General features: G+C 46.2%; 2 protein-coding genes across 3 annotated transcripts in view; both read left to right on the top strand.

Annotated features, from left to right (window-relative positions):
* Positions 1-449: 449 nt before the first annotated feature.
* On the top strand, positions 450-15,175 carry klhl8 (kelch-like family member 8). 2 transcript variants are annotated; one of them, XM_056578927.1, is made up of 12 exons: positions 450-556; positions 2,559-2,785; positions 3,306-3,367; positions 4,028-4,193; positions 5,453-5,773; positions 6,573-6,759; positions 7,179-7,322; positions 7,997-8,108; positions 8,536-8,704; positions 9,374-9,533; positions 10,852-11,053; positions 11,520-15,175. In XM_056578927.1, exons 2-12 carry the CDS (start codon positions 2,579-2,581, stop codon positions 11,641-11,643), a joined length of 1,854 nt encoding a protein of 617 aa, XP_056434902.1. In that variant the 5' UTR covers positions 450-556; positions 2,559-2,578; the 3' UTR covers positions 11,644-15,175. The 2 variants fall into 2 exon arrangements, with proteins under 2 accessions (XP_056434902.1, XP_056434903.1); XM_056578928.1 differs by lacking the exon at positions 450-556 and adding an exon at positions 2,054-2,141.
* Positions 15,176-15,248: 73 nt separating this feature from the next.
* Positions 15,249-27,093, top strand: part of LOC130372765 (macrophage mannose receptor 1) — a 31,758-nt gene continuing 19,913 nt past the window's right edge. The window contains exons 1-25 of the mRNA XM_056578923.1: positions 15,249-15,517; positions 15,872-15,984; positions 16,393-16,532; positions 17,392-17,615; positions 18,232-18,341; positions 18,828-18,940; positions 19,130-19,265; positions 19,785-19,867; positions 20,387-20,506; positions 20,604-20,705; positions 21,090-21,248; positions 21,863-21,945; positions 22,146-22,290; positions 22,606-22,647; positions 23,143-23,310; positions 23,574-23,693; positions 23,830-23,940; positions 24,061-24,093; positions 24,601-24,738; positions 25,040-25,186; positions 25,591-25,725; positions 26,235-26,392; positions 26,485-26,629; positions 26,749-26,803; positions 26,995-27,061. Of these exons, the coding sequence (XP_056434898.1) occupies positions 15,347-15,517; positions 15,872-15,984; positions 16,393-16,532; positions 17,392-17,615; positions 18,232-18,341; positions 18,828-18,940; positions 19,130-19,265; positions 19,785-19,867; positions 20,387-20,506; positions 20,604-20,705; positions 21,090-21,248; positions 21,863-21,945; positions 22,146-22,290; positions 22,606-22,647; positions 23,143-23,310; positions 23,574-23,693; positions 23,830-23,940; positions 24,061-24,093; positions 24,601-24,738; positions 25,040-25,186; positions 25,591-25,725; positions 26,235-26,392; positions 26,485-26,629; positions 26,749-26,803; positions 26,995-27,061 (3,018 nt within the window). The 5' untranslated portion in view covers positions 15,249-15,346. The remainder of the gene's footprint in view (positions 15,518-15,871; positions 15,985-16,392; positions 16,533-17,391; positions 17,616-18,231; positions 18,342-18,827; positions 18,941-19,129; positions 19,266-19,784; positions 19,868-20,386; positions 20,507-20,603; positions 20,706-21,089; positions 21,249-21,862; positions 21,946-22,145; positions 22,291-22,605; positions 22,648-23,142; positions 23,311-23,573; positions 23,694-23,829; positions 23,941-24,060; positions 24,094-24,600; positions 24,739-25,039; positions 25,187-25,590; positions 25,726-26,234; positions 26,393-26,484; positions 26,630-26,748; positions 26,804-26,994; positions 27,062-27,093) is intronic.

The raw sequence follows: 27,093 nt of genomic DNA, 5'->3' as shown, positions 1-27,093 counted from the left end.
ATAATCTTTGTTTGATTTTTTTAGGGTCCAGCATTGATATCTCTTCTATGGAGTGTATTTTACTTTAAAGAACTAAGAGTGAGTATGAATTGACACACCTAAGGCATAAGCATAGTTTATTTTGAGTACAATTTTGATTTTATTCTTTTTTTTTTATTCAGGGTTTGAGAAATCTCCTTATCCTGGCAGCTGTGATCGTCACTGTTGTATGCGGAGTCACTTTGATTACTTTGTCAAAGATTGACCCCTGAGATCAACATCATGCCCTGTTGTTTTAACAACTGTCTACGGATAATCTCTCGGTCGTTTAATGTCTAAATACGTTATGATTCTGTGCATCGGAACTGCCTTTGCATCAACGACATGGTCTGAAAAATATGTACAGGTCAATACCCAAGAACGTCTCTTTAAAACTGCAATACCAAGAAGGAACTACAATACCCAGAGGACATTGCAAACAACACCGCACGTCTATAAAAGGCTGCCGTCTCGTTGATACACAAACGAATGGATCTAAATTAAAGTTGTGACATTTTATTCATGGCTGCCAGATGAGGTAATTTAAAAACTATTTTTGCAACTCCCTGAATGATGTGATGATATGGCGACTGTCGTTGTAAGTGATTGTTTTGAATGTACAGAATGATTTATTTTGGGGCATTTGCACTAAAGAGTTATGGTAGTCTAGCTAGCATTAGCAGCGCTACTGCTGCTAGCTGGCCGGCTGGACGTGGGTGAGAGCGTCTTTAAAACAACATTTAAGACAGATCCAAGCCTACATCAAACACTACATTCACTGGCCTATGTAACACACGATGGAGTAGTTCTTCAAAATCCACACATCCTCATAGATTTGACATTTCTATCCAAGATAACTGCTTAGACTGAGTGTTGTTTACTTAAAATGCTGGCTGAGAATCCATCAGGTTATCCTCGACTTCTACTTTCAGTAGTGAATCATTGTTTGTTATGAAACGTTATCCAGTTTCCAAGCTATGGTTATGCCCTGTGTTGCCCTGGATTGAACCTTAAGTTCTTTCAGGCCATGTAACTGATGGCTCTAATGTAGTTCACCATAACACCAGCCTTCATTCAAATAGCCTGGTCGTCAACTCGAAGGGTGTGGTTGGTTTAAACTGAAATTACTAATATAATAACGTAGACAAGCTAGGCATTATAAGCCTGGAAGAATTATGAATATATTGCAATAAGTGATTTGCAATGCTATTGGACCAGGATAGATATGGTATTTGATAGTACTGTATCAGACTTTAAATATGCTATAATATCAGACTATTTTTCTAAATCTAATATTGTGATTGTTGTATATTATGTATCATATTGTATCTTGTGGTTTGTCTAACTTGTATCACTTTGGGCTGGAGTGTGTGTATATAACAATGCTTTTTATAACCCTTCCATTTATCTTGTATCATGTTATCACAGAGGTTAATGTAATTGTGTTGATTATTGCCTGCTCTGATGATAAACCACCTCTGATAAAACACAACACAAACTGACCAATGCAACCATGGGACAGCAATTTGTGTCTGTTGAAAAGGCATTGATGTTGTTAGATTGGTGGCTGAATTAATAAACAATGACGTTGTTTGCCGTGTCTCCCATGTTCATCTCAGCTTCAGCGTCTAGGTGTCTATAATACACAGCACAGAAGCAAACAGATTAGCAAGCAAGATCATGTTCGACAGCATTGTTCACTGTCTGTTTTTGACTATACTGATACACGGGTGTTCCTACCCCGTTCACTAAACTTCTAATATTACCCTTTAATATATATTTTGGGTGTTTTCATGATTTCTCTGTCCAAATAGATAAATAATTGTACATCATGAAATACTATTTCCAGGCGCTTGAAATCTAACTTCCACCCGTGTGTTTCACAGAGCTATCCGTCAGTTACCCAGTATAGCTGAGTGGACTAATGATGAGGGGTGGGAACACTCAGTCTATTGAGGGGCAACGCTGGCAGTGAGCGCACAGCGTCATCCTCATCTGTTAGATGTGGGTGGGCGGGGGGGGGGAGCTCATTAGCCATCTGCTGCCTGCGCCGTGGTTCTTCAGAAACGCTCCAATCTATTGCAGAAGACGTATCCCACCACCACTGTATCGGAAAAGAGAAGGTAGTGTATTCTGTGGATCTTCGGTAGCGCTTTTAGACAGTGGGCGAAAAATCCACCTGGCTGTTATTTATTTAACATGGACCGCTGAAGGGTGAAAAGAGAAGTGACACTAAAGAGGTGGGTGGGTGCCGGCTGCAATACTGGCCAAACTTGTAAAGCTGGTAAACTACCCCCAACACTTTATTGTGTTTCGAGTTATTTACTTTAGAGCTTTGTCTGTGTGTGTGTGTTCTCTTTGCATCTACGCGGGTGTCCTCCTTTGCACCTGTGTGCTGGCCTGACTGGGGGTTCAGTGTCCGTGGCAAAAAACACAAGGAGGTGCGGTCTGCCATTCACGCCCGGGACATTGCAGCTGCAAATGTCAGCACAAGGATTGACTGGATTGACTGCCCCCCCCCCCCCCCCCCCCCATCCCAGGTACATGCTCCTGTAGACCGATGGCGCCGGGCGACGTGGTGCCGGAGCACGCCAAGCAGCCCAAGCAGCCCAAGCCCAAGGAGAAGCGGCCCGTCTCCAAGGCCCTGAAGGCGGAGTGCGATGCGGACGGCTCCTTCGTGTTCGAGGCCCACGAGGCCTGGAAGGACTTCCACAACTCCCTGCGCCACTTCTACGAAGTCGGGGAGCTCTGTGACGTCACGCTGAAGGTGACGAGAGGGGGGCTTTGGGATCCGGTTTGCAAAGGGACCGGACCTAGGCGTGTGTTCACTGTCCATTTGAGCTAGTCGGGCTCGTTTTGAGTGGTGATCAGACCAACTATTGGGGGGGGGGTTTGGTTATTTAACAGATCTTCTCTGTGTTTGTTGAGATCTAAATCATTGATCACGAAGGAGATAGTATGATGTATATACCAATCATATTTTTCACTTGTTGGGGATTTCAAGCATGCCTCTATGTGGTTAACCATGAAATATTGGACATGTTGAACAACATGTCCAATATTTGATGGTTTGATAAGATGGGAATATCTGTACATTTTTAGATTTCTTATGGCTTATTTTTTACCAATTCATTTTTTTAAACATGCTTCAAATCATCTTGCGATTGAAAAATTGTTGCTGCAATGTTATTATTGTGCTGCCATAGCTTAACTAAATACTGAGCTCGATAATGCACTAACAACTGCTTACGTCTTGCCTATCGTCCCCTGTCCTTCCCTGTGTGAAGGTGGGCAGCAGGCTGATACCATGCCACAAGCTGGTCCTGGCCTGCGTCATCCCCTACTTCAGGTCGGTTCGCTCCTCCGTTTGTCCAGGACCTCCATTCCCCTTTTTGTTAGACTCTGTAGAATGTTTGTGTACTTTAGTGTCTCCCTGTATTCACAATTATTCGTGTTGGGACAGGCTAGTGACTCTCCCACTGATAACAAGGTGTTATTTCCAACAATCCTCCATTTGTTTCGAACCAAATGGCTGGTCCAAGGCTGTCTGGGACAAAACCAAGGCCATATACCTTATCAAGGGAGAGACTGCTTCTGTTTTATTCATTATCACAGCGGGCGTTAGGGCTTCGGCTGCCACGGTTTGATGTGGTTAATAATGTACACACAAGGTATTTTCAGATACTATAAAAGCGTCCGCTACATGGCATATATAATGTATTAAGATGTGCTGAAAAATGTTCAGGCCATGTAACAAATTAATCATAACTTTAGTTCGACCCACCAATGGTTTATCTGCAATTTCTGTAATCCATCTGACTTTCTCATTTATAGTGTTTAATTTGATTAGATTAAATCTACATCTTTTTAAATGAATACATTGACTTATTTTCCTCTTTTCCTTCACCACGCCCTTCTGGCAGCAGACCGTCCCCTCTGGGCCTGAGTGAAGAGTGAAGCACTGACCTACTTTCCTTGCGCTGTGCCCCCCCCCCCCCCTCCCCCCCAGGGCCATGTTCCTGTCGGAGATGGCGGAGGCCAAGCAGGAGCTGATCGAGATCAAGGACTTTGACGGGGACGCCATCCACGACCTGGTGCACTTTGCCTACTCGTCCCGGCTCATCCTGACCGTGGACAACGTCCAGCCGCTGCTGTACGCCGCCTGCATCCTCCAGGTAACGCCGCTCGTGGATCAGGGACATCTCAACGGGGAGGCTGTGGACCTCGGTATGAGATCGATGAGATTTTCACCTCTTTTTTGAATCAATTTGACTTTGATACTCAAGCTATCGATTCGATAATCGAATCGTTAAGAAACAAATTTCGCTCGGGTATGAATGAGACTCTCACAGAACAAATGCTTTAAATTCTACTAGGAAACCTCTAGCCTGAAAAATATGATTCTTAGCGTGAATAATTTATCCTGAAGCAGTTACATTGCTGAACTCTTTATTCAAAATGACCACACACACTACAGCAATCAACACAATATACTGCACGTTGTGTCTTAAAGCTGGCCATCCCATCTACCTCTGTTAAAGCTTTAAGCATCCATAGGAAAAGGGCATGTATTACAAGATCGACCTCTGTGGCCGCTTGGTGGCTCAACAAGCTAGTGCAGTAAGCCTGTCCCTGGGAGTGACCCCGGTTCCACAGTCGAATTCGATTCCCAGAGGGAAAGAAAGGTCCCGGGGTCAATTCCCAAATGTCCGCAGTGGAAGCGTAGCCAGGAATTGGACTTTGGATGTGCCCAGAGAGAACCAGGTGGGCCATTCCCGTCCAACACCAGCCATGCATACACTCCTTTAATACCCCCATTGACCCATCTAATACCCCCATTGACCCATCTAATACCCCCATTGACCCATCTAATACCCCCGTTGACCCATTATGATGGGGTAGGCTGATTTCCACCGGGTGGCGTGCCAAAGCCCAGCTGCCCGTGTGGGCCCCACCGCCAAGCGTACTGCCAACCCCACAGCCCAGAGCTCACCCCGTAGGCGTCCTCCAGCCCGCCCACTCCAACCACTACCTCCCTCCTTAATGACGAGCATCCGCCCATTAACATGTACATTCAGGGCCCTTAGCAGACTCTGTTATCCAAAGCAACTTCCATTAAGAACAATTGTCAGAAGAAAGAGAAACGACGATAATCTACAGCCGCAGATACACTGAGGATGGTCATAGAACCAGCGCTGAGCACAATTGCCAGGTTAACCCATTGCAACAAATATAGCTAGGATAAGATGCTACAGATTGGTTAGTGAAACATTTAAGTCCCAGGACGTAGAACATACAATAAGTGCATACTTTTTAGGAGAGTAAGGCAGGAGAAGGAAGGGGTGATGGGGGGTAAGGAAGGAGGACGGATGCAAAGTCGAGGTGAACTCTGAAACAAGTGAGTCTTGACCCTCTCCCCCCTCCTGCCCACCAGGTGGAGCTGGTGGCGCGGGCCTGCTGTGAGTACATGAAGGCCCACTTCCACCCCAGCAACTGCCTGGCGGTGCGCACCTTCGCCGAGAGCCACAACCGCGTGGACCTGATGGACATGGCGGACCGCTACGCCTGCGAGCACTTCTGCGCCGTGGTGGAGTGCGAGGACTTCCCGTGCGTGTCGCCGCAGCACCTGCGCACGCTGCTGTCGTCGGGCGAGCTCAACATCCACGCCGAGGCGCAGGTGTACAGCGCCGCCGTCAAGTGGCTGGCCGCCAACCCCCAGCACCACGAGGCCTGGCTGGACCAGATCCTGTCTCAGGTGGGGGTGTGTGTGTTGGAGGGGGGTTTTGGTGGTGCGGATTGGGTGGCAGCTGATTGAGGTGTGTGTGTGTGTGTGTGTGTGTGTGTGTGTGTGTGTGTGTGTGTGTGTGTGTGTGTGTGTGTGTGTGTGTGTGTGTGTGTGTGTGTGTGTGTGTGTGTGTGTGTGTGTGTGTGTTGGAGGGGGGTTTTGGTGGTGCGGATTGGGTGGCAGCTGATTGAGGTGTGCGGGTTGGTGGTCTAGGGCTGGTGTCTATGTGTGTGTGTGTGCAGGTGGTGTTTGTGTTTGCATGTGTTTTGGTGATGTTGTGGGCTGGCAGTTGATCTGTGTGTGTTAGTGTTGGTGGTCTAGGGGTGGTGGGGGTCTGTGTGGTGGAGAGGGGTAAGAGTTTGTGTGTTTTGGTGATGTGGTTGGAGTGCAGTTTTGTGTGTAGATTGCGGGGTGTGTTTGGTCTATGGTTCTGATTTGGGGGGGTTTGTGTGTTGTGGGGAACGATGGGGTGTGTTCATTGTGGTGTGTGTGTGTGTAATTGTGGTACTGTTGCTGGTCTAGAGAGGTTTGTGTGTGTTGGAGCCTGATTGAATGCACACGTGTGTGTGTGTGTGTGTGTGTGTGTGTGTGTTTTATACTTGTGTGTGTTATGCGAGTATGAACAAGAGAGGTTTGATCCCAGTTAACAGTGATACGTCGGGTATCCTCCTACATTGTTTTATTGGTCTTTTATAGTGCATTATTAGCTCCACAACGTTTAGTTCCAGACCCAATGTTAACGGGGTGTGTCTGCTGGGCCGACCCCCAGGTGCGCCTGCCGCTGCTCCCCGTGGACTTCCTGACGGGGACGGTGGCCAAGGAGGAGATGATCAAAGGGAACCTGAGCTGCCGGGACCTGCTGGACGAGGCCAGGAACTACCACCTCCACCTCAGCAACAAGGTGGTGCCCGACTTTGAGTACTCGGTCCGCACCACGCCCAGGAAACACACGGCAGGTGGGCCCCGTCAGGAGGACCGTGGGCTGCTGTTCGCAGCCCGATCGTGGTGGACAAAGCCGTAGAAAAGAGTCCAGTTTAGTTTCTATAATCTAAAACAAGCAACTATGTTATGTTCAGATTTGGAAGATTGCCAATTAATACATTTGTGGTGATTATTAATCGATAATTGTCAGGCTACGCTTCATGCCTCACTTTCGAGTACGTTGCTAATGATTGATAATCGGTATAAAATCGAAGATATATAAGCAAGCTAGATATTTTCCCAATATTTTAAGCTGTGGCTGAACTCGATTTTGTGGCATCAATGAACCTACTGGAGAGAGGCTGTTTCCATCGTGTGCTGAAACGTTTCATGTGTCAGACAGGCGAACCCCCAGGCTGGCCTCACCCACTCTGTCTGCCTCCCCCCTCCCCAGGCGTCCTGTTCTGCGTGGGCGGCCGCGGCGGCTCTGGAGACCCGTTCCGCAGCATCGAGTGCTACTCCATCACCAAGAACAGCTGGTTCTTCGGGCCCGAGATGAACAGCCGAAGACGCCATGTTGGAGTCATCTCTGTCGGAGGTGAGCCCCCCTGGGGTGCCCTGGTTCTTTGTGGACGACCTCCTTGTTCAGGAGGTCGTCCACTAAGCGAGCATTGGAGCAGAGTCGTACCACTTCAAGTAGTTATCGGCCACCGCAATTATGTACACAAAGCGTGAATTAGATCGATACAACAGGGCTGCACAATTTATTGCGTATAAATCAAAATAGTTATTTTAAACTCTTGAATTAACTAATCGTGAAAGTTTGAAATTTATTACAAAAGAAGGTGTATAAAAAACATGAATACATCTAATTTGGTATACACGTTTGTAATTTAAGTTCCAAACCGTGCCACTGCCAACTCAGCAATTGCTACAACTTTATTGTTTTTCATACACAGTATGACTCCCCCAATAATATTTAGAGAATAGATTATCTGTTCATCATAATGAATAATCGCAATCACAATCTTGGTCAAAGATAATCACAATTCACTATTGTTACATAATGGTGCATCCCTAGTGATTGGTGTATTTGACTCCCAGTTAAAAAAGAGCTAGTGGGTCCAACTCTTTTACCGCAGTCTTATCTGCAGGCCGCTTAGCAAAATCGTCCTCCTCCTACTTCTTCCAGCAGCGTGTGTAAAGAGACAGCCCTGTCAGGTGCATGGAGGGTTTGGTGTGGGACTGCCTAGTAACACTGTGCTCCCCCAGGGAAGGTGTATGCCGTGGGAGGTCACGACGGCAGTGAGCACCTGGGCAACATGGAGATGTTTGACCCCCTCACCAACAAGTGGATGATGATGGCCTCCATGAACACCAAGAGGTATGCTGACACCAGAGGCCTTTCCTCATGTTCCTACCTCAGCCTTTTACCCTGGGTGGAGATGGGTTTGTTGTGGATGCACATGGCATGGTTTGAAGCACAATGTTCGCTTTAATTCACTTATTTTTAGCAATAAAGCTGTTTTTAGGCATTATTTTTGAGGTGATGAAATATTAGCCTTATATTAGAATTCACAGAAAGACACGTTTATATTGCATACCATCCAAACTTCACTGGATCATCTGTGTATTAATAATGGTAATAATTATAATTACTACTATAATAATAATGGTTACTTACTATTGAAACTTCATTAAACCTCGACATTGATTGATTACAACTCTTATATGTAAATGGACCCGTCATCGATATGTACATCTGCCGGGTTCCTCCGGCCTAATGACACGCGTGTGTCCCTGCGTTGTAGGCGGGGCATCGCGCTTGCGGCGCTGGGCGGTCCGATCTACGCCATCGGAGGCCTGGACGACAACTCGTGCTTCAACGACGTGGAGCGCTACGACATCGAGAGCGACCGCTGGAGCGCCGTGGCCCCCATGAACACGCCCCGCGGCGGGGTCGGCTCCGTGGCCCTGGGGGTAAGGCTGGGCAGGAGGGACCGGGAATCGGCCCTGGGCCTCACCGTAACGATACTATAGAATAGATATAAGGAGTGCCGATCGGATATGGTTTGCGATACTGTAAATACTGGGATTCTGTAAATACTGCGTTGTTTTTTGTGTGGCTTCATGCTTGGGTTGGACCTTGAGGCTCAGGCTCTGCAGGTCTACCAATGTTTTATTTGTAAATGAACATGGCCAGCAGAACATAGTTGATGCGACATGACTACAGGCTAATAGACTATAGCGCCCTCTGTAGGATGGTACCTTACATTACTTTCCACTAAGCAGGCATCCTTTGTTCTATGATGCATTGTTTTACATTTTACCTTACATTCTTTGCGTCTCTTGAGATCTAACTACTCTTTATCAAGAGAGACATGGTCAAGACAGCAGAACTGCATCTCAAAACCTATCATACATCAACACAATGAAAATATTGCATTACACAATTTCTGATACAATAAATACGGTCAAATTCACTCTCTTGACCGTCAAACACCCACACTTCAATCCTTCGACCCCCCCGTGTGACCGAGCCAGCGTTTCATAGCCCCCAAACCCAGGGGCACCACTGATGGGTCCTCATGTTTCCTATTCACCAATCAACAACCCCCTTGAACTCTACCCCGCGCGTGTGATCGGCAGAGCCACATGTACGCAGTAGGGGGCAACGACGGGGTGGCGTCCCTGTCCAGCGTGGAGCGCTTCGACCCCCACCTCAACAAGTGGACGGAGGTGACGGAGATGGGCCAGCGGAGGGCCGGCAACGGCGTCAGCAAGCTCAACGGGTGTCTGTATGTCGTCGGTGAGAGACCCCCCCCGCCCCCCCGTGCACCTCCTACTTCCTGTTGGTTCCCATTGGCTGAAATGTCTTTATGATGCATAGTGTTAAGGGTGTCGACGATTGTGAGTTTTGAAGGGAGACAATGGAAAATGGTGAGATTTTGAAAGTAAACAATCTGAAAAGGTGTGTTTCTCCACCATTGAGAGCTGTTGTGTTTCACGTGTGATTGACAGGCAAGATGGATTCCCTGAACCAATAAGAGGAAAGGATGCCCTGATGGGTCAGACATGAGGCGGGATCAGTCTGGTATCAGAGTTGGCTGACATAGAGGCAGGCTTGCAGTCGGAGCAGATATTACACAGAGCATTTTAATCAGTAACAACTGACAAACGGTTATGGCATTTCTAAGACATCTCACTCCATCCAGAAACCTGCTTTGAGCAGAGGTAATTCGTTAACAATATTTACACACACGTTTTTGTGAAGGGGGTTCACATTACAAACTGCATGGTGAAACAGTTTTCAATATGTATTCTCACGCAATACACAGTGTGTATATCCGTGGGTGTATGTGTGTTTATTGCACGGTTGGAATTGTTGATTTTATGATGGTTGGTCTGAGGTCGGCGGTCGGTGAGTTCATGGGGAGGGATCTGTGTTTTCATTGGTCTTTAAGTTCTCTCTACCGGACACTGATCCCTGACCCAGCTGGGTCACATGCCTCCTCACACCTTCCCCTGTAATCACCCTGTAGGTTCATTTTATTTTCAACTACAAAGAGACAACTTCATGTTTTGTAATGCACTTAAGTTACTGATTAAATGTGAAACACAGACAATGCACTATTTTTTTATGGTGCTGCTTGGATTTGATGATTATGCATTTTGAATCTTTTTAGTGATAGTTTAGTTTAGCTGTATTGCTATTGGTTATGGAAGTCTTAAAATCCTCTAACGCCTACAAATAACTCCTTCAGTGCTCTGCCCTGATGATGATTATTATAGTTCCTATCTGGTCATAATCATTCTATGCCAGTCTGTTTGATGCTCCAGTCGATTCACATCTAGTCATTTAACAAAACAAAGTTAGGTAGTGTTTTCACCTAACGATTCAAACACTAGATACTATAGCACTGACAGAATACAGGTGGGGGCTATCTCTTTTGTGTAATTATTATTAATCAAAGAGTCAGTGCCACTTGCCTACGACGTTATCTATTCACTACGTTGATGCGTCTATAAAACATCTGATTAAGACCAACAGTGTTCCCGCTGAGCCTCCACATTGTTGTCAAAGCATTGAACCCTTTTTTTTTCCCCCCGATATTTCTTGGCGGCAGGCGGCTTCGATGACAACTCCCCTCTGAGCTCGGTCGAGCGGTTTGACCCGCGCTCCAACGACTGGGAGTACGTGTCGGAGCTGACCACGCCGCGGGGCGGGGTCGGCGTCTCCACGGTGATGGGCCGGGTGTTCGCCGTGGGCGGGCACAACGGCAACATCTACCTGAACACGGTGGAGGCGTTCGAGCCGCGCATGAACCGGTGAGTGGACCGGGGGATGGTTCAGCGTCTTGGGTTAGGGCCACGTTTCTATTCATTTCTTTGCGTTACTCTGTGACCTGCGCTGTGTCAATTGTTTTATCCCAGCCATCCCTTGGATGTGGTTTTCTTGGGTAAATGTTTGCTCATTTGTTGCTCTCTCATCTTATAGTTGATTCCTTAGATACTCTCAGACTTTCAAACTGTTGAACCAGATTGATAATTGAACAGTGATGCTCAAATGGACGACGAGAAAGTGTTTGCAAATTTCTTATTATCACATTTAAAACGCAGAGTTTAAAAATATTGTAATGTGTTTTAGGAAGAACGCAATCTAACTCTTCAGCTGTGTCCAATCCATTGTGCTCAGAAAGTTATCCAATAGATCTTTCCCATCTCCTCCTCTTCCTCCTCGTTATTCACACTACGTCCCCCTCCTCCTCATCACTCCCTCCCCCCCCCCCTGCAGGTGGGAGCTGGTGGGCTCGGTGTCCCACTGCCGTGCGGGGGCTGGCGTGGCCGTCTGCCTCTCCCACATCAGCCAGATCAGAGACGTGGGCCTGGGCTCCAGCAACGTGGTCAACTGCATGTGATAGCGGGCCGGGTAAAACTCCATATCCCATGGAACCCGATGGCCACAGCACTCGATCACACCCAGACCCCCACAGCACTCGATCACACCCAGACCCCCACACTCCCATTGACTCCGAGTCAATGTCCGCATCGCAATCCCTTTTGTTTGGGTTTATCTTAGGGTTTCCTCACAGAAAAAAACACTTTGCACACAAACTTATGACATTTCTTTCGCTCTCGCAGACGGCGAAGACTTGAGTCCTGAGGAGGATTCCTTTGCAGCGTATTTTTAGGGATCTGCGCTGTCTATATTGTGTTTTATGAATGCGTTATCAATCTGAAGCCATGTCTGAAGCCTTCCTCTTTTGAGAAGGACTTCCCCTCCTGGGTCTTTCCCCGCCCGCTCGCGACCCCCCCCCCCGTTCAGTGATGTGTTTATTGTGTTACCTTGTCCTTCTGCTTCCTTGGTTTGACCTCTTGCCAGTAAGTGTTGTTTTGTTATTTTAATAAGGGAAAACGTTCACAGACATTAAGCGTTGCTTCCTGGACCAACTATAAGCCTGTCAGAAGAGTACAAAACTATCTCTTTAACCTTTCGTTTGACCCCTTTCTAGAGATTGCACTTATAACCCTCCCGCTCGGATCATCGACGGGAGGCTCATGCTGGCGAGAACGTCACCAACACGCAGGAACAACCGATTTCAGTTAATTTTGTACTTTGTGCAGTTGTTTACGTATTCGAAATATCTTGCAAAACGAGGGACGGTCGGCCATTTTGGATCAGGGGGGGGTGGATCTCGTTCTTTGTGCTCTTTTCGACAGGGCCGCCCACATCACAAGGGCCGCTGCTTGTCCTGGCAACAACCGTCCCCGGGGTGCGTTGCTAGCTGCTGGGCTCAATAAAACAATCTGCAGAGGTCAATCCGAGTTGTCAGGGAATCCTAAACCTTGATTTGTTTTCTGTGTCAGGTAGCTTGACGATAGCAGGTCTGTTCGTAACCCTTTAGTCATGTAAGTGATGACATTCAAAAAAAAGAATTGAGGTGTCTCTCTGCCTAAAGATACAAGTATATTTTAATATATATTATATATATATATAGACACACGTATATATATATAAATATATATGTTTTTTGTAGGATGAATGGGGTGTATCTTTTGTGGCGTTTGATTTGATGGGTTAGCCGTAGCTAGGCACTGATCTATAGTACATGGCAAGTTTGTTCTTTTGTGGGATTTGATTAAATTGTTTTTCAATTGATTTCGTATTTCCTTCTTTTTTTTTTACTATTTGTTGGAAGACTTTTGGATTATGTTTCAGGCATTTTGGATGATCCGTTTTTGATACAGCCTGACTGAATGGGGTTATTTTGAGTTATGCTGACATTATGAGGTATTTTTTGATGGTGGTAGCATGGTGTATCTACTTGCCAATTTGTTTAAAATAAGTGTAAAAGGATTGCTGTTCTACCCATTTGTTATTCCCATTCCTCCTTTTGGATTGCTTGAGTCTTATTACGTTAACCTATTTGATGTCATTGGTTCTAATAAATTTAAGCATTGAATAAGAGAAGTCTTTTCTCCCTTTGGAGTTCATTTTTTACTTGCAACTCTAAACACAACTGTTTGAGCCCTTGAACGGTTTTTCAGGAGCTAATGGGCGCGGAGGAGGAAAATAAATAAACTGTTTATGTTCAATGTAGATGGCCATTTAAAATGCTGAATTCAGACCATAGTAATAGATTTCAGATACATGTGATTACCCTTTCTAATCTTTCCTCTTGTGTCATTATGTTAAAGTACCACTTCACCGTAGCATTTATTTATGTTATTAGACATCTTTTTCTGGACTTTGAGTTTTGATTGTCTGAAGTTTACTTTTGATAATGAAAATTGTATTTGCCAAGATAAGAATATATATATTTTTGTATTAGTAATAAGTTTCTCTATATAGCAAACATTACTCCTTTCAGAGTAATGTTATGTATATGTGGAGCCAAGCAAGTATTTGAATGCACTTCAAATCAAGTTCCGTTTGATATTCAGTTTCAGTTTCAAATTCAAATCAAATTGTATAACGCCATTTGTAATTTTGTCTATACCTTGTTTTGCAGCTTTTCTTTGACCTTGTAATGGACATCATTTACCAATGTTATGGTCATAAAATTGTTGTATCTTCTGACACTCCTAGCATCCCTTAAAGGATGGATCCAGTCCTTCAGTCAGCAGTCAGGTGGCCTCTCCTGTATTTACAGCAGTCAGTCTTTGGACTCTGGGAAAGAGGGAGGTTAGAAAACCAGTTTCGAAAGGACTGGATACTCATAACGCTGGTCAATTAGCAGCTTGTAGTACACCAGGCCAAGTGACTGTTCGTGAACACTTCCAAAAAGACGCATCTTGTGGGATGTGTGGGGATAGGCTGTAAGAGCCCAACCGACAAGAACGCATCGCCTTGTTGGGTGAACCTGAAGAATGCTGCTGAGAATCCTCTCCCTTTATGCCTTGCTTGCTTGTGGTAAGACTTTTATTTTGAAATGTTTTAATTTGATATGATCTCGTAGATAGTACCTGCCCCAAACAGACAGCACACAGGCTCAGGTACAGTTGGACAAAACTAATGTATGTGCAAGTGTTTTAAAGGGATTTTTAGATTTGTTTTATGTGTGCATTCATAATGTTGTGCACAAGTGTAATCTGTTTCTGTATAATTTGAGATATGCATTTATATAATCAGTTGGTGTTAAATACATTGTTTTTTTAAAGAACGATCTACTGAGTTTGTTGACAAGTGTTATTTGCCCAAAAATGTTTCATACTTTTACAACAGATATCTATATTGCATTAACTACAGGGACTAAAGCTAAAAAGCATCTAGATTAGATACAACTTTAGATATTTATCTACTAGAGATTATAACAAGATTAACAAAAGTTATTATTAGGAGTGTAAAAAGGAAAACTGTTCAGAACTCAACTCAAAAGTTGAAATGGACAGAAAGGTTATTGGCATGTAATTTAGGGGAAAAGTTTAACCATTTATTGTATCTATTCCATCATGTTTTTTCTCTACAAATTTTTTATGGTAAATATCGATTTCTAGCTTTTCTGCTGAGTTTATTCGCATGGAATAATGAATTGTTATGATTGAGATTGGAATTAAGGAATAGTAAAGAATCTCTCCTGCTGATCTTTGACTCCTGTAAAGTCATTAAAAATGCCCAAAACATGTGATCTTCCTGTCACGTTGTTAAAGTCAAACATTACCGCTAAAGGTTCCTCATCTTAAAGGTGTGGACGTTTTGGATTTTAAGAACCATAATGCTGCATGTTTATGATGAATATATAGATTTAATGAATGACAACTTCATTGTTAAACGACCAACCTTAAAGGTGCACACAAGCATCTATACTGTTTTACAGTCCTCGACTGAGAGTCGATTAGAACAAAAGTGTTGACCTCGGCCGCACGAATGGCACTGGATAAAATAAGCAATACTACATAGAACCTTTTAAAACCAATTTTACGAAGGGCTCACCGAAGAAAAGCAGTAATTACAACGTGTTACGAATTACATGATAAAAAAGCTAAATTAAAATGTAAACAAGCAAAGAAGAGTAAAAATCGAACTGCAACAAAACATTATTTTTTGATGAGTTCAAAAAGTAAACAGGCAGTTTTAATAAGATCATACACAAATACAATGTACTGGTGTATGGTGGTGTAATGTTCACGGGTGGTGGTGTGTCAGTCTACAGCCAGTGTGAGCCGGGCTGGAGGCCCTACCAAGGGAGGTGTTACTACTTCTCTGTGGAGCCCAGGTCATGGAACGAAGCCCACGCGTCCTGCTTGACTCTGGGCGGAGATCTGATGAGCATCCAGACCTATCAGGAGAGGGTACGCACGCACGCACGCACGCACGCACGCACACACACACACACACACACACACACACACACACACACACACACACACACACACACACACACACACACACACACGCACGCACGCACGCACGCACACACACGCAAATTCGATTATTTTTTATTCTGCTCAGAAAATAATTTGAAATATAATTGTATTAAAAAAGGATTTACGTACCGAATAAATAACAATGATGAATGATATATTGCACGTTTAAAAGTATGTTTAATTGTCAGGGGCTTTGTTACAAAAGGCATTAGTCTCAAGGAGAGGATTGAAATTGCAAGGTACACAAATAATATGGGATGCTGCTTGACCTTATTCTAGCAATGGGTGAGATCCCAGCTGGACGGCAATAGCTACTGGATCGGCCTCAACGACCGCGTGATGGAGGGCCAGTGGGATTGGACGGACGGGAGCCCCTTCATAGAGAGCCTGGTGTATGTTGAGCTGTGATCTTTACCTGACACCGTCCGGGCTGAGGGGGAGGGACAGCTGAAGAACATGTGCATGGAGCTCATTACCCCTTTCCCTCTCCTCCCCTGTCGTCTCCTCTTCTGTCCTCTCCTTGTTCTCCTCTCTCCTTCTCTCCTCTCCCCCCTGTCCTGTCCTCTCCTCCCCTCCTCCCTGTCCTCTCCCCCCTCTCTCCCCTCTTCTTCCCTCTCCCCCCCTCCTCCCTCTCCTCTCCCGCCTCTCTCTTATCCTCTCCCCCCTCTACTCTCTCCCCCTTCCTCTCTCCTCCCCCCACTCCTCTTCTCCCCTCTCCTCCCCCCTCTCCTCCCCCACTCCTCTTCTCCCCTCTCCTCCCCCCTCTCCTCCCCCCTCTCCCCCTCCCCTCCCCTCTCCAGATACTGGGTCCCGGGCCAGCCTGACAACTGGGGCAAGGAACCCGGGCAGGACTGCGGCCAGGTGTTAGGGGCCAGTCAGGGTCTGTGGACCGACGAACGATGCGACACTGCTCTGCAATACATCTGCAAGGTCACAAACCGTGAGTCCCACATCCAAGACACCGGCTCCTTGGTTCATTCCTCGGTTTTCTGTGCGGACATTGAAGTATTCCTGTTCTAAAATACATTAATTCATAGATTAAATTATTCACTTCATCGCCATATCAGTCTTTTATTCAGTCTGTCACATCACTATCTGTGATAGGCAGGTCGAAATTTTTCGACGACAGAGGTAAACTTTATATTTTAGAAGGTAATCACTTCTATTCTTTGAGAAATCGTATCTTTCACTGCACTGTTGTTAAGGTATTTTCTGTGTTATAATACATGTTCTTATTATTTCTGTCTGCTATATTGTAACATCGAGGACCACATTGAAATTAAGGACACTGTTGCTATTATCTTCTGGGACTTTGCAACGCTTATATCATACAATCACTTACCTTTGTTTTCTAAATACATCAAATCAAATGTAAAAAGAAAAACATCATCAATCTACTCTTTCACTCACTCGCTTGCTCGATCTGGCACTTTATGTACGCACTCTGGCACTTGCTGTACACACTTATTGTATGTTGTACGTCCTGGCACTTAAAAAATAGTACTTAGTACCATCTAGCATCATATCCTAGCTATCTGTTGTATACGGGGAATGAGTTTACCAAGTGCTTGGTACTTGTTACTATGAACATCATTACTGTACAGACAGCTATATATTGTTGTTTCTCTTTCTTTTGACAAATGTGCTTATTGTAAGTCACTTCGGATAAGTGTCTGCTTAATTCCCTAAATGTAAACTTTAATTCTCGCTCTTTCACTTGTTCATTCAATAGGCTTGGTTAAAGTGCTCATGTAAAATTCTTCTACGGCTAAATGTTTGGTCCACTTCCCCCCTCTCAGCCAACCCTCCCGTCCAGTGCGACGTGGCCAACGGTTGGACTGACTTCGGGTCCTACTGCTACAAGCTCAAGTCAGAGACCACCAAGAGCTGGCTGGCAGCGCGCCACGACTGCCTGAAGGAGGGGGGCGACCTGTTGTCCCTCAGCTCCACCCAGGAAGAGGAGTTTGTCTCGGGGATTCTGGGCCTCTCCCCCATGGATCTCTGGCTCGGCTTCTCTACACTGGTGAGGAGCATGAGCAGATCTACTTGATGAATCACACATTGGTTCATGTCATTTTTTGGATTGTACTTAAATGAATTATGATTGATTAATGAATTGTAATTAATGAAAATGTATCACGCTTGAAACAAAATGACTTTAAAACCAACATTTCATTAGTTCACATGAACAGCATTTGTAAACCACCATTAGTAAATGATAACTAGATCATAAGTTAACTGTTAGTTAAGGCTTAATACTGATTTATTGGCTTCTTAACTTGAAGTAGTGCTGAGATCTTACTAGCCTGGCTGTATTGAGCTGCACGTCTTGCCTCGCCATGGTTAACATCATCCTTGAGCAAGACACCCAACCCTGACTGCACCCCATGAGCTGTCGCCTTGCATGGTTGTGAATGGGTGCACGTTAGGCAATATTGTAAGGCACTTATATCGAGTGGCCACTTGTTATGAAAGCGCTATATAAATGCAGTCCATCTATCCTTTACAATTACCATACATTACAAAATAATTATGGTTAAGCTTATATGCCCTTATTAAAAAGTGATGCCGTTTTCAATATTGGTCACGCCCAAATTGTTGTGTCCAGAGATATGAACATGTGTGTTTTGTTGTTCCAGAAATGCAACAAACTCTCCTGTCAAGTTGAAGTGGGCAACGTTGCATTTTCCTGGTCGGATGCTTCCACGTCCACCTGGACAAACTGGGCCCCGGAACAGCCCTCCCCCATGTGAGGGCCCCACACACAATGGCATGGGGACCCCTTTAACTGACTTACTTTAAGCCCAATCCCATTTCTACCCCTTACCCCTTCCCCTTGTTTTGAAGGGGTAAGGGGAAGGGGTAAGGGGTAGAAATGGGATTGGGCCTTAAACCAGGGGTACACCATGACAGGGAGGGGGGGGGGGTCATTGCTCACCACTTCGGTGGTGGTTGGTTGGCAACCGCTGCTTCACCTGCATCACCACATCCTTCGTAAATATATTCCGCAGCTACCAACAACAGTCAGATGTTAGTTACTTTCATCTTTAGCAATGCTGTGTGAACAACTCAATCAGCCGAAATTAAAATGATCTTCCGCGGTGTAACACAGGGAGCATATTGTTTTTGCAATCACCCCACATGACCAACGATGCTTGTTATTGTATTCATGTGCATGGGACAATAATCGTGAGACGTAGTATTGTATTGAATGGATCTCTCCCTCCGTCATCAGTGACCCGCAGGCCGGCACGTGCGCCGCGCTGATTAAGGGCTCTAGGTTTGGAGAGTGGAGAGCCCATGTGTGCCGATATGAACGGCCGTACATGTGCAAGAGAGCTCTCAACAGTAAGTCGGCTTTTTTGTGTGTCGTTCGTGTTTCCGAATAAGCGTTTCGGAATACGAGTCCCAGAACCTTTATGGGTTTGGGACCCAGAACCCTTCCGGGTTCTGGGTCCCAAACCCATAAAGGTTCAATGTCCCCCCAAAGAGATAAAGAGGTATTCACCCTGTGGTTCTGTGCCCCGGTCCCTCCAGCCATCTGCCCGGCTGGCTGGCAGAGCTTTGCAGGAAGTTGTTACTGGCTGGTCAGTAACACCGCCCTGTTGACCACCTGGCACGAGGCCCAGACCAGGTGCACGGACCTGTCAGCACACCTGGTCATCATCAACAGGTAACAGGGGGGGCTAAGACTTTAGGTGTTGTTCTGTGATTAGTATAACGGGGGGGAGTGGATTTGAGGTTTTGAGCAGTGCTGAAACGTATATCACAGAGCCGCCAGCGGGTTGGGAATGATGGGTTTGATTTCGTAGAACGGTGTTAGACGCTGCATCCAGTGTGTGACTCAATTAATACACTGAATTTACACGATTGGTTTGATTTCTTTTATTTGAATTGAATTCATGTTAAAACATTTGATAACATTGAATTGAATTGATTACATTCACACACACACACACACACTCAATGTGTGTGTGTGTGACACACACATTCAATACATTAACATTAACTTGATTACAAGTTAATGTTAATGTATTGAATGTCTTTTTATTTTATTTGCAATAAATTCATCCATTCAATTCATCAATCAATCAATCCCTTAATAAAGAGTAATTTGTCTTTCTTGTGTAAATCCAAGTGACACCCTGATCTCACTATAGTCTGTGTGTTGTGTATGACCCAATGTGTGCAGCCAGGAGGAGCAGTACTTCATCAATGGCTTCCTCCCTGACCTTCATCACATAGATATTCCTGACCTCTGGATCGGCCTATCAGGTACTGGATACAATACTTTAGATGGAACAACCACTAATTGCACATTGAAATTATAATCAATAAGGATGGTTCATACCATAACATTAGAAGATCATCCTTTACCAAGCCCACAGCGGTTAAAATTGCAGTGTTAAAAAAAGTGAGCTAGAATGAAAAGAAGATACGATAAATAAGCAAACAGGTTGGTAATGTCTCATTATTGACATTATTAAACATAGGGAACTCATATATTGATATCTGTTTAGTGTGCATTGATGTTTCACAAGAGTGAATGAGTGTTGGCCTCAAACCCCGCGGGTTGAGCAGCCTGTCCCTGAAGGAGCTGCCCAGTGCGGTCAGAGGGTCATACCCCAGGAGGGGTGTATTCCACATCAGGGAGGACAGCTTCCCCATCACTCTCCTTCCTCCCACCACCTCCACCCGGTCGATGGGGCGTCCCACCACAGAGCTGGCCTCCTGAACCGTTCTGTTGAGTCTCTTCCTGTGCTCATGTTCCCGTTGTGCTTTGTGTGGTACCAGACAAGGAGTCGGACGGAACCTGGGCCTGGGTGGACCGTAGCCCCCTCACCCTCGCCAACTGGGGGCCCGGTTCGCCCCGGAACACGGACAAAGTCTGGGACTGTGGGCAGATCTTCACAGGTAGGAACGCATGCTGTGGCCCTGGAGGTGAGAGGAGGGGGCGTCGGTATGGAGGTTGGTTTGTTCACTGGGCTGTTGCTGTGGCTCTCCTCACCAGGGAACTACGCAGGGATGTGGGAGACCACCACCTGCTTCAAGAGCCTGGCCTACATGTGTGAGATGACCGGGGGGCAGAACGTGAAGCCCACGCAGCCACCAGGTCACCCCATTCATGTGTTTGTTTACTGGGTCATTGATGAGAATGTTGTGCTGTTTTTTACATTATTGATGGGAGTTATGTTGTTGATGTGAATGTTAATCAAGATGGTGATGATGATGATGTTGATGAGGATACCATTGATGAAGATTAGGTTGACGATGATGAAGATGGGAATCAATAAGTGATGAAGTGATGATAATGATGAAGATGATGATGTTTGTGAATGAGGATGATAATGAAGATGATTATGATGTTGATGAGGATAATGACGATGATAATGATGAATGACGATAATGTTGCAGATAATGGTGTTGTTGACGATGATTATGAAAGATAGAACTAGTCGAAAAAGCTTTCTGACCTTCTCCCCCCCCCTCCTTCCAGGTTTCAGCTGCGACCCTGGCTACCTGCTGTACAAAGACTTCTGCTACCACTTTGACACGGAGCACACCTTCCACTGGCAGGAGGCGGAGTCCTACTGCGCCAGTCAGTCAGGACACCTGGCCAGCCTCCACGACCAGGCGGAGCTCAGCTTCCTCACAGGTCAGGAGACGCTTCCAGAGCCTTTAGGGGAGAACCAGCAGACCATAGAGGGCACCCAGAGGACATATCGACATCATATCCTACGTTTAAAACATGTTTAGTTTGAACCAGGCTCAGTCAATAGCACTACTATGTTGGCCATTCACTTTACATCGGTTTTAGGATTTTCTTTTCCTTTAAGAACTTGTCAATATTACTTACTGGAGTAGAAGTATGTCGTTTGTTGCCTCAAACTCAGCCCACTGTACATTATTTGTGTTGTTATCGTGCAGAAAACATGACTACACAACGACTCAACGACACGACTATACACCTAATGGACATTGAAGGAATCTATCATTGCATGTTTTAGATAAATGAGTAAGTAATTTACATTTACGGCATTTAGCAGACGCTTACATTGGTTAATACACACATTGACACACCAACGCCAGTCAATCATGTCAGCTCGTCAGGAGAAGTTAGGGTTAAGTGTCTTGCTCAGGGACACATCAACGCTCAGCTAGGGATCGAACTAGCAACCTTTCGGTTACAAGACAACTGCTCTACCTCCTGAGCTAAACTGACCCATAAGTCAACTTATAACGACTAAATCCAGTCTTTCCTGTGTGCAGCCCACCTGCCAGGAGAGGCCTGGCTGGGCCTGAACGACATCAACGTGGAGAACCTCTTTGTGTACTCAGATGGTACACCGGCTGTAAGTCATCAACAATATACAACTCTTTTAAAGCTCTACAAATGTTTCAATTCATGGTCGTTCTGCAAACGTGTTAGAAAAGGGTCCTGTAGCCCTCCACGTCTACGTGTTTGTATATGTTAGCATATCTTTTTAAGCCTCTTGAACTGTGCTTCATTTCAAAACACATCGATGGTACAGTGATCCTTTGCGTGTGTCAGGATTTCCTTTTGTGGGGGCCGGACCAACCAGACAACTGGCAGAACAACGAGGACTGTGTCCAGGTCCGAGGGATGAACCACCCCGAGCCGGGAACACTCAGCGATGACTTCTGCTCCTCCGCCAAGGAGTTTGTCTGCAAAAAACGTGCGGTGAACTCCCGCTTTTCATCTAAATTACAATTAGGGCATTTAGCAGACGCTTTTATCCAAAACGACTTACATCGGTTAATACACACATTGACACACCGATGGCAGAGTAACCCATGCAAGGCGACAGCCAGCTCGTCAGGAGCAGTTAGGGTTAAGTGTCTTGCTCAGGGACACATCAACACTCAGCTAGGAGGAGCTGGGGATCGAACTCGCAACCTTTCGGTTACAAGACAACAAATCAAATCTACAAATCCTCTCTTTCTGAATTAAATTGTTAGTAGTGTCTGATTTTATTTTGATTCCTCCACAGCTAAAGGACAGGGACCACCCCAGCCTCCGACCTCTGGACCAGGTAGACGAGCACGCACACACACACACACGCATGCACACAGACATATGCACGCACGCACACACATGCACACACACACACACGTAAAAAAATAGTTATCAGACGATGTTTCATAGTCCTGTTAAAGGTGCTGTAGATACGATTTTAGGGCTTTAATTTGAGTTTGAAATAGCCTTACATCGGCTTGGATTGCGTGAAATTAGCTATGAGAATTTTTGAGTTGACTGCGCCTGGCTCTTTATTTGTACTTTCTGATTTTAGAACGCTTCATGCTCACATCAGACAAAAACTTCCCAGAATGGTACAGGGCATCCATCTTACCTGCCAACCACAGTTGAATGAAATGTAACAATTCTCAATGGCGGAGAAATTTAGGGAAGGGGTTAGTTTCAAAACCTTGCTCTCTGATGCTCTTTTCCGCTCTCTCTCTCTCTTGTTACAACTCCCCAGTCTAACCTCCAGCACCTGTTCGTGAACCCCAATGCTTTGTCTGTCTAGGCTGGAACCAGAAGTGTGGTTTCTGGACCCCTGACCCGTTCAACGACTACTGCTACCTGTTCAACTACCTGTCCATGAGGCCCTGGGCCGAGTCCCGGGCCGACTGCTTCAACCAGGGGGGGGACCTCGTCAGCATCACCGACCCCTACGAGCAGGCCTTCCTCCAGGGTAACTTCACACCTCTAACCCCCTCCCCCCCCCCCCGCTGTGCATGGCCTAACCACGCATTCTGTTGGGGTGGTCGTGTCCCCCGAATACTAAGAAAACACTGATCTTTTTCCCGCAAATGTACCGTAGAAAATATGTCCAATATGTCCACCTTCAGTGAACCCTGTCAACAGGCCTGTGTCTTGTTGTTTGCTAGACACGTTGTGTTTTGTGTATGAGGTCAAAGTGGTGTGTGTGACCCGGCTGTACTGTGTGTCATGCAGGCATGGTGGGTCTGAGTCCCACGGGGACCGCCATGTGGATGGGCGGTCACGACTCCATCGTGGAGGGCGGCTGGGGCTGGTCGGACGGCTCCCCCTTCAGATACATCCACTGGAGCTCGGGTACAACTTTATTGACACACGCGGGTTACACGTGACGTAAAAAAGCTGGTGGTGGGAGGGGGAGCAGCTCAAACAGGAGGGTTTGGTTTTCCTTTGCTTGTGTTACGTTGATATAATCGTGGTCTTGTGTCCCCAGGCAACCCAGACAACGCCGACGGGGAAGACTGCCTGTCCATGCAGATCAACGACGGGAAGTGGAACGACGACAAGTGTGAACACAACAGAGGCTACATCTGCAAAAGGAGAGGTGGGGGGGCCTCACACGCATTGTTGCCATGGTTGCATAGTAACACTCTTACAACTGTGAGCATTAACAACTCCATCTCACACCCCCCCCCCCCCCCCTTCCCTGCTCCACCTCCAACAGGAAACACTCCTGAACCTCCACAACCACATGACGGTACGTGAGACACTCTTATTGGGGTTTTAGTTTAGTTTAATTTAGAGTATTTTTTCAGCCTCATTCGTTTTTTCTTACATCTTGAAAATATGGTGACATGGGGAGGTGTGGTGAACTCTATCCAATTATCCATCCGTCCGTCCTCCCACCCATTCATTCATTCACCCATTCATCAATCCATCCATCCATCCATCCATCTATCTATCTATCCGACCACCCATCTATGTATCCAACCACCCATCCACAAAGTCATTTTTAATCCGACAATTCATCCTCCATCCATCATCCACACTGGCACGCATGAACACACACACACACACACACACACACACACACACACACACACACACACACACACACACACACACACACACACACACACACACACACACACACACACACACACACACACACAGCCCTAAACGACTCCATCACTACATTGCATGCGTCGAGGCTGCCTCCCCCCGTGGGTAATAGGAGTGTGACGGTGTGCTGCCGTGCTCCCAGGGTTCATGACGGCCCTGGCGTGCCAGGACTCCTCCATGGCCCTTCACTGCCCTCAGAACAGCCTCATCAACATCCAGTCTGCCTTCTACGGACGGGACAGCACCGACCTCTGCCCGCTCCTGGACGGCTCAGGGGGAGGTAGGCCTGCCCGAGGGCGCTGTGGTCCCACACGTGCGGACGGACAATTTGCTCGTGTTTGTAGCGTGAGCCCAAAGAAACGATCAAATCGTAATTTTGTAACATTTCTCATTTTTTAGCAACTATTGTGGACGTGAACAATCAAAAGACGTTATTTTGCATCCGTCCTGACACGGCCCTGTGCTTTGAGCTGCACAGTACGTCGTGGAACCATTGAATAGCGATAGAGGTATTCAATGGTTCCACGAATAGCTCTATCGCTATTCAGTGGTTTCCCTCCCTCCCTATGATTGGTCTGCAGGCAAATGCCAAGTGGACGGCGTCCTCCCCCTCATGAGGAAGAACTGTGACAAGCGTGCGTTCTGCTTTGCGTACGCCCACACGGAGAATGACCCGTGTCCCCAAGTCTCCAAGTACCTGAGGATCACCTACAGCTGTGAACAGATGGGTGCGGAGTTTGTGGTCCCTCCTTTCCTACAATACCCACAATCCCCCACCCACTGGCATTTTGTTTTTCTATCTACTTGGTTTTCTCCAATCAAGCTTAAGTAGTCGTTACTTGCCAATTAATAACAGTAATAGTTGTATCGTAATATCAACATAATAATGATAATACCAATCATAATATGAGTATGAATGAAAACATGATAAATTAATACATTTTATTTTTGAAGCCCTTTTAAAAATACTCAAAGACTAAAATAAACTATCAGAAATCAGTTATATTATATAAAAAAAATCAGCAAATAAACACCCAAAACAATTACCCGATAGCAATGTACCGTATATGCGTGCAACACATGCTACTCCGCCAGGGCCTGAGTGTGTGTCCCGCCGTCTGTCTGCCTTCAGTGTGCTTGCGGGGCCTTGGAGTGGAGGACGGGAACATCTCAGACTCCCAGCTCAGGGCCTCCTCCTCCTGGGGCCCCTCCACCCCGGACAAGGGCCGCCTGCACGGCAGCGCCTGCTGGAGGCCCTCGACCAGCGGTAGGTAGACCGACCAGAAGGCACCCCTTATCAGCCCTCCACAGTGTGTAACTTACAGTAGCACAGGACGCTAACATGCTAGAAATGGCCACAACAACCAATTGTTTTTGTAAACAAAATAACAATGAAGTGATAAATATAGTGATATGTCATAGTATATGGTCTGTCTCTGGTCTGGGTGTAAATAACCGTCTATAATAAGGGTGTTATTGTGCAAGGTAACACACCATTGTAATTTGAATTTCATCTCGCCAATTTCCATTTAGAGGGTTAAAGGGGACTTATTAAGGAACCTCAGCCTCCGGTTTAAAAAAGTGTGTCGTAAAGGTTCAGGAAAAACTGTCACTTTGGTTTCCATAGGCGCAGGTGTGAGGGGAGTGGTCAAACATTGTCAAACCAAACTCACACACTTTTGAACTAGGTTGTGCAGCCAATAGAAAAGGACTACTCATTTCTGAGTTTCAAATGAAAATACATATTTTGGGGTTCTCCGTTTTAATGAAAACCAGACAGCGCCAGCTGGATCCAGGCGGACCTGGGCCAGGTCAGGAAGGTCACGGGCGTCGTGATCCAGGGCTGTCCCGACAACGACCACTGGGTCACCAAGTTCAAGATCCAGCACAGCCTGGACGGCTCCGCCTGGGCGGCCTACACCGCCGACGGGGAGGTAGGTTCAGGACTGCGGTCCTCCGGAGGGCCACGCTTTAACCCATGAGCCCGGGGTGTTGCTAACGGCGATGCGGCTCCGGTCCCGTCCAGTTCTTCCCAGGGTCCCAGGACAGGAACTCGGCCGACACCCAGCTCCTCGGCACGCCCGTGTCCGCCCAGTACATCCGCGTCCTCCCGCTGGAGCACAACGCCCAGGCCGGCCTGCGCTTCGAGGTCCTGGGGTGCACGCCCGACTGTAAGGGCCCGCCGGACAATGCTTTGGATCCATGAATGCAAGGAGAAGGACGGCGTGGTCGTATGTGTGTGTGTTGTTGGTGTTCATGTCTGACCAGCAGGTGTTTTTAAACTCCACAGACGCCGTGACCTGCGCCAACAGGCCCAACTTTAACCCTGCCAACGATCGCATGACGTAAGCATTTAGACAAATCAAGTCAAATCAAACTTTATTTATATAGCCCCTCGTGCAAAAAACTTTATATGAGGTGCTTAACAATACAAAGAATATAAACGGTGCAATGACATGATAAAAAAAAGAATTGTTCTTCTTGGTCAAGGTGTATGTTGATGACAGTGGTGGTGTTGATGTTGATCTTGTTTCAGAGTCCACTGTCCGGCAGGCTGTTCTAAAGCGAGCTACAGAGTGTATGGAACGTCTGTGTATCGAGAGGTAGTAGGGGAGCTCTCTGTCTATCTATTTAC

Source organism: Gadus chalcogrammus, chromosome 19 (genome assembly GCF_026213295.1).
Source record: "Gadus chalcogrammus isolate NIFS_2021 chromosome 19, NIFS_Gcha_1.0, whole genome shotgun sequence".
Lineage (NCBI taxonomy): Eukaryota > Metazoa > Chordata > Actinopteri > Gadiformes > Gadidae > Gadus > Gadus chalcogrammus.
Note: the sequence above shows the minus strand (reverse complement) of the source record. Positions and strands in the feature narration are given on the sequence as shown.